Source organism: Chrysochloris asiatica, unplaced genomic scaffold (assembly GCF_000296735.1).
Source record: "Chrysochloris asiatica unplaced genomic scaffold, ChrAsi1.0 scaffold00326, whole genome shotgun sequence".
Lineage (NCBI taxonomy): Eukaryota > Metazoa > Chordata > Mammalia > Afrosoricida > Chrysochloridae > Chrysochloris > Chrysochloris asiatica.
In genome coordinates this window covers 2,000,448-2,007,680 of record NW_006408844.1, presented here as the reverse complement: position 1 = coordinate 2,007,680, position 7,233 = coordinate 2,000,448, and the positions used below count along the sequence as shown (strand labels likewise).

The 7,233-nt window shown below is 44.7% G+C and overlaps 1 protein-coding gene across 1 annotated transcript in view; it reads left to right on the top strand.

Annotated features, from left to right (window-relative positions):
• The window catches only part of MAP6 (microtubule-associated protein 6), a 92,976-nt gene extending 88,416 nt beyond the window's left edge, over positions 1–4,560 (top strand). The window contains exon 3 of the mRNA XM_006875424.1: positions 4,369–4,560. Coding sequence (XP_006875486.1) covers positions 4,369–4,560 — 192 coding nt within the window. The remainder of the gene's footprint in view (positions 1–4,368) is intronic.
• The last annotated feature ends 2,673 nt before the right edge of the window (positions 4,561–7,233 follow it).

Genomic DNA, 7,233 nt, shown 5'->3' with positions numbered 1-7,233 from the left:
ATCACCCAGTCATTGAAGCCAGGTCAAGTGGGTATTATCTGCAAGTGTGGGTGTTCTTGTGCATATGCCCTCTCTTCTTATCAGCTGGATGCTTCACTCCCCACTCTAGTCCTCTGTGGCTATGTCACTGACTCTGGGCCCAGGAGTCCCTAGGTCTTGCAACACTGCTGGCCATCCAGGGTTCCACCCGGATTCACAGGAGTCTATTGAATGTTGTAAGGCTTAGTTCGCAGCTTCATTGCTGTTTTTCCCTCACTTCCCCTTATCATTGATGAATGTGGTCACCAATCAGAGCGTGTATTCCCATAGAGTCTTAGTCTTGGAAGGGGATTTACTCTAAGGGGACCCAACCACTTGCCTTGATGTCTCCTGGGTAAGCAACTTGCTTGTTCTTGTAGTAATCAGTCAGTCTGCCTATATTGTTTTTTATTTTTCCTGTCAGTCTTTCTTTCAAGAAGTATCTTCTGTTCTTCTAGCCACTCCAGGCTGCTGTGCTTGTCCTTTCAAGTGGAAATTTCCCACCTTTGAAGATTCTGGATCCATGGTTTTAAGTGGAAACTGTCACTTTAAATTTTGAGGAGATCTGTGTGCATGCATAGTAAAACCCTCTGGGGGTTGGGGTAAGGTGTCCACTGGCTCAGGCACCCGCTCTAGTCACCAGAATGGAGGTACGCAGACAGCGAGAGACCCCCTCAAAAAAAGAATGTCCACACCTTTATCTCCATGATTCTGTCAGGTGTCTGTGGCTGCTCTGATCCTTCCCCTGCTTGGTCTCTCCCAAGATGGTGGCTCCAGGAGCAGCTGAGTATCTTCAATTAGAAAGCAATGGATTTCTTGCTTCTGCTACAAATTCCCCTAGCTGTAAGCCTTCCAACCTTCTAGATATTCCTTTATATGTGGTTCGGAGTTCTGGCACCATCCCCTAAGCCTGCTTCATCCAGTATTCTGTGTTGTTGCTGATGGAGCTCCTCACTGTGCTTCCACCCGATCCAACATCTTGTTTGTTCTTGCAACCTCAGCTTTTGCAGGCTTGCTCTTGAGACAGACAACCCAGTTGCACCCAGATCCCACCCTCTCTGGGGACCAAGGCCGCCATGAGCAAATTCAGGAACAAAATTATGCTTCAACACCCAGGCCAGGTCTCTGCCTCAGAAGTCAGTGCCTCTGCCATCCTCCCCTTCCTGTCCCCTCCTGGGTCACTGGTGTTTGAGGCAGGAGGGTCTGCGGTGACTCAGCTGCACCTCTCTGCTCCACTTCAGTGTGGACTTTGGACCAGGGCAAGTGCGTTGCTGTCTCGACTTCAGGTTTTAGGCTTTATCATATTTGCTGTTCTTAGATGCTCCAGAGGCCCCCTGGTTAGTGTCCTGCCCACCCTTCAACTGAATAGTACAAAAACCAGGAGGTCCACCATTAGAATTCATGCAGAAGAAGTGTCTATGTCTCTGCTGCCGCTGTCACCTGTAGGGAAATGGAGTGAGAATGGCAGGTAGCAACATTGTGTGATGGTCAGGATTGTGCTATCTCACAAACATGTTCTGTACAGAGATGACTGGAGCAAGGCGTTTGCTTCAAAACTAGGCATTGTGCTCATTCATGTCTATTTGTTCTGCACAGCACTGAGGTGGCTTTCATAGGACTTTCCTCAGAGCTGGGTTCTGAGAATTTGGAAAGCAGCCACCACATCGTGCAGTGTCCTACAAAGTGTTCAGGGAGCCCAAGGGGCTAGTTAGCCCCAGTAGAATAGAATTCTCCTGCAGACCACAAACTGTGGCTTTTGCCAACAGAGAGGGGTGGCCTCCTTGTCCTCCTAACACACCCAGGCGTTAACATGAAGTCCATGGATGTAATTGTGGGGCCTCTGTTGCAAACTCAGTCAATAATAATAATACAGGGAAGAACCAGAAATAAAAAAACAACTTCCAAAGAGCCAGGATTGTCTTGATGAGGGAGTGTTTGTAGGCCTAAAGTGCCAAAGAATTGCATTTCCTTTTTCTTGGGGTTGAAACCCATAGGTCAATGGAGACATGGTTGAAGTCAGGTGATGCCTAGGCTTTAGCATTATTGGATGGTAATGGCATTGGTTTTGTCATGTAGGTGTTGTTTAAAACTCTGGCCCAAAGCATTTGCCAATGTGAGAAGAGCACTGGTCACAAGGACTGGTACTGTCTGGCGGATGAAATCCTGATGTTTCTGTGAAATCCTCAGAGTTTGATCCTACTCAACATTATCATTACCAATTTTATGTAAGAGAAATTATTATTTATTTATCCTAGTATTCAATGTAGTAATGTCAGTGTAATAAATATTAGAACCAACTTAGGATCAACATGAAAAGAAATCAAACAACATATTGCATTGCACAAATCTGCTGTAAAAAGATTTCTTTAAAGTCTTGAAAAGCAAAGATGTCACTTTGAGGACTAAGGTGAGCCTGCCCCAAGCCTTGGGTCATAATTGCCTCATATGGCTGTGAACGCTGGACAATGAATACAGAGGGAGAATTTGAATTGCGGTGTGGCAAAGAATATTGAATGTATTATGGACTTCCAGAATAACAAACAAATGTGTCTTGGAAGAATCGTACTTAGTAAAATAGAAAAAGAGGAAGACCCCGAAGCTGGATTGACATCATGGCTGCAACAATCAGCTCCAACATAACAACCATGAGGATGGCATAGGACCAGGAGTCCATTGATCTGTTGTGCGTGAGGTCACTGTGAGTGGAAGCTGAATCAGAGGCACCTAAGAAGAGAAGATGCTTCCACAAAAGGGAAAGAAATGTTTGAGATAAAACTGATGAAGCTGGAATCACATGTGCCATGCAGCCTAGCATGTGATGTGAGGGTACATGGAATTGTGCGAATAGCAGCTTTCCTATATCTAACAACAGACAAGGTCTGAGAACCACTATTCTAGAACCTAAATAGGTTCCTGCTTTTGCCCTTAAGTTTTACACTCATGTGGACTTTCCTATCTAGTTCAGTATTAGTTTACAGGTAAAATGACCAACCATCCCAGTTTGCCTGGGAATCTTCCTGTTTATCATTGAAGCCCTGTGCCCCCAGAAACTTCTCAGTCCCAGGCAAACAAGGATGATAGGTTGGTTACCTTATTTATAGATCAAGGATGACTGAAACTCACTAGACCTCAGTAAGTGAGTGAGCTGACCTGTCAAACCCAAAGGAGAGGAAGGAGAGAAGACTGGAGTGAGTCTAGAGATGCATTAGAGGAGGCTCCAACGTTCTTTGAGAAAGAGGACAGGCCATCTCCTAAGAATGAGGGAGCCAAGTTACAGGAGCAGAGGCAGATTACCCAGTAAGAAGGTAAGCATGGGCTTACTTGTGCTTGCTCAGTAATCCGTGGTGAAGTTTCACAAGTGAAATGCATGTAAGCACATGCTTTCATAAGCACAAGTAAGCTCATGCTTACTCTATTTACTGGGTACTCCATCTCTGGCAGGATAGCCAAAAAGAGGTATTGATTCTGGCAAAAGGTGCGGTGGGGTTGGGAGAGACATAGAATGCCAGCTAAATCTAGAACCAGAATCTTTGATGTGGTGAAAAAATATGAAATTGTTCAATATAGCTTAGTAAGTAAGTACAAGTAAACCCGGGCTTACCTTACTTATTGGGTAATCCACCCACTGGTTGGGAGAGAGGCTGGGGAGAGATGAATGGGCTTAGAACAGTTGAGGAGAGGATGACCGGGAGTCCTGAAGGCTTGTCTAAGATTGAAGACCTCCTGGCCCAAAGCATCTCAGAGAGGACATTCGTTCATGACCTCCTGTTCTAGAGACACAAACAGAGGGGAGTCTGGCATGTTCTGCAGTCACAAACCACCCCAGAATCTGGTATCAGCGAAGCTTCTCCTGATTGACATGGTGGGTTGGCTGCATTCTACTCTATATCTGTCACATTTTCCGTCTGGGACGTGGGGTGATGGAGCACCTCTTTGTGTGGCAGAAGGAAAAGAGGACATTGGAAGCACATGCTGACTTGCATTTTCTGCCCCAGGTGACCCATGTCACTTCTGCTTACATTTCACCACTAATGCAAGTCACATACCTCCACCCCTGTTGACTAGGTGATGAGGGAGGGGCAGCAAAGACTGCACAATAGGAATATAGTGGACACTCTACTTGGACACTACCTGGGGGGCTGGTGTCCAAGGTTAGGACTGGCTGGGCCAGCGAGCCAATATGGTCACAATGACTGACCAGGAAGTTCAGAAGGGAGAAGCCAAATGACCTAGCACCATCCGCATCATTGTTCACCATTACTGTTGATGATGCCTTCTTTCTAAATTCTCTCTCCTGCCCCCTCCCCTTTTGTGTTTCTGTATTTGCGGTCTGTTTGTCTCGCCATGCAGGTGGAGAAACCTAGTTCCAAACCAAAAAAGACCTCAACGAGCCATAAGCCTCCGAGGAAGGCCAAAGACAAACAGGTGGTGTCAGGCCGGGCCACCAAGAAACCCAGTGCGGAGGCACCAAGTCCCGCCAAACCCGATGACAAGGAGGAAAGTAAAGAGATGAACAATAAACTGGCTGAGGCTAAAGAGTAAATTTCACTGCATTTTCCTTTTTATTCTTCTCTCCTTTCTTTCTTTCTTTCTTTTTTTTAAACCAACAAACAAAAAAAGGCCACAAAATTAATTAGAGGCTTCTCATTTGCCTTGGTCCTGAGTGTTCTAGGAGCTCTCTGGCTTGGTTACTTTTCGTGGAGGAATCCTGTTTCAAAGACTTATGTGGCTTGCCTCCTCCCTAAATCTAGACCAGAGGGCCTGAACAGGGCCAATGCTTCCTGGCTGCTGGGCCCTAGAATACCAGGACACATGCTCTTCTCCCAGACTGTACCTTCCCCTGCTGGTGAGGGGCCTGCTGGTGAGGAAGGCAGGCAAGTCTTAGCGCACATTGGCAGCACCCAGGAGGCTCCTGGTCCTGCTTGGGAGTGTCCTTAGGGTGTCCTCCTGCGAGTCTTCCCCAAAGTCTGTTTTCAGTGGTCAATCTTGAACTTCATGTAAATAAAAGGGAGCTTCAAAAAGTTCGTGGAAAAATGGAATTGCCTTTCAATCCCGTTTTTCCACGAACTTCTTGAAGCTCCCTCACCCTACCCATGATCTTTTCCCAAATTCAGAAAATGACTGTGTGTCATAAAGGCTCAACCTGGGCTTCAGCAATTGACAGAATTTGTGGGTATAGTAAAAATAATAATAATAAATAATTAATAACCTTGGCCTTAATGTCAATAAAATGAAGTGAGTTTTTTGTTAAGTTTAAGTAATTTTTCTCCTAGAATATTCTGTGAGATGTGTATGGCTGTATTTAGTTTTCAGTCAGTGGACTTTAAATTGTATATCAAGTCATAGATAGGCCACTGATGACTAACACTGGGCCAGGGTGGTAAAACGTTAGGTGTGTTAGGTACATTCTAGAAGTTATAGGAAGGTTACCAAAAAAGAGGAGATTGTTCACCTGTGTTTACCTTCAGGAGACTACCTGTCCCATGCTCTGATTGGGTAGAGCAACTGATTAAAGGTGACAAAGGAAGCAACGTGTAGAGGTAGTGTACTTAGCATGTGACTGACTTGCTTCTCAGAAACTCAAGGTGGAAAGTAGACATAGTGGTAAGTGTGATTTTTTTTTAACTCTTCCCTTTCTCAAACGTTCTTGATCTGTTCCTCAGAGAGAACAAAAGATGCCTGAGCTTCAGGTTATGGGGAAATTTCTATATTGTAGCTAAAGACTAAGAGAGTTCCCTGCTAAGTGATTAGCACGTATTTTTGGCCTCATTTATGGATAAAAGCAACTCTCGAAGTATTTATTGTGTGTCATGTGTCCCTGTGGCTAAAGCCTTCACCTTAGCTGTGCTAGAGACATGTTGTAGGCGTTAGGGAGTCGGCAGGAAAAGATACCCAGTGCTCACACCAAACCAAAACCCAATGCCATCGAGTTGATTTGTACTCTGACTGTCCATAGGGTTCCCAAGGCCATAAATCTTTACAGAAGCAGACTACCACATCTTCCTCCTGTGCAGCAGTTGGTGGGTTCAAACTGCCAACCTATCGGTTAGCAGCTGAGTGCTTTAACTATTGCATGCACCAGGCTCACAAGGGAACCTAAACACCAAGAAGAAAAATTATATTGGCAATCGTAACACATTGTGATGCATATATTGTTTCACACACTTTATTTCTCATGTCTGTAAAGGTCCTTATAGTCCCCAGCATTCTGAAACTGCTGGACTATTGTATGATATCAGGCCTTCTTTTCCTTCGTAATGAAAATAGTGAAGATTGAAGGTCTCAGAGTTCCTTACCTGAGAAGTCCTCCAGCCCTCTCCTGTTGAGAGGAAGGGTTGCTCCTTCCAGTTCTCTATCTTACTGGACCATTCAGGCAGCAAAGCCTATTTACACCATTTTGCTGGGGACATTAGGGCTGATTGAGAAGTATTTTGCATGTTAATTCAGCCCCCTGCAACCCTTCTAAGTACTGAAGAAGGTAGAAAATGTCAGTGAACCACAAGTTTTGAACACCTATCTGGAAATGACTAGAATAGACCTCAGTATTGATCTATGTGCTAGTGCATCATAACATTAACCAGACATCTCTACCAACATGTTCTTAACCTTTTTCCAAAGAACCACCAATTTATGTTTGTTCTTTCAAGATTTAGCACTAATCAGACATGTTGATGTGAGCCACAATTTGCATTTTTCCATTGCAGAATCATATTTTTTGTTAATCAGCTAAATCTAAGTTTACAGTACACAGGGAACATTCAGTCAACATACACTTATTGAATGCCTGTGTACCACGCATTGTGCTAGACATGGTGGGTAATATCAATCCATTTGTCCTCCCAGCAACACAACCAGAAGGATGCATGTGGCTTGATCCCTAATTAGAGAGCTGACCAGGGCCCCACAGACTTCTCCACCCACCTGGCAGTACTCAGGGACTAAGTTTCCTACCCTGCCCCACTTGAGGCTTTAGATGACCTGTGTAATGTCTTTTACAGCCACTGCCAAGTTGCCCAATAAGCAAGGTAACCCTGGGCTTACTTGTGTTTACTTACTAGTCTGTAGTGAGTGATTTGACATTTTTTTTTACTGCATCAAAGACTTTGCTTTCTAAGTATGGCTAACATCTATCTCTTTCCCCACCCCAAAGTTTCTTTACAAATTTACAATATCTGGCAGAAATGGAATGTCCAGTCAGCAAGGTAAAGACAGGCT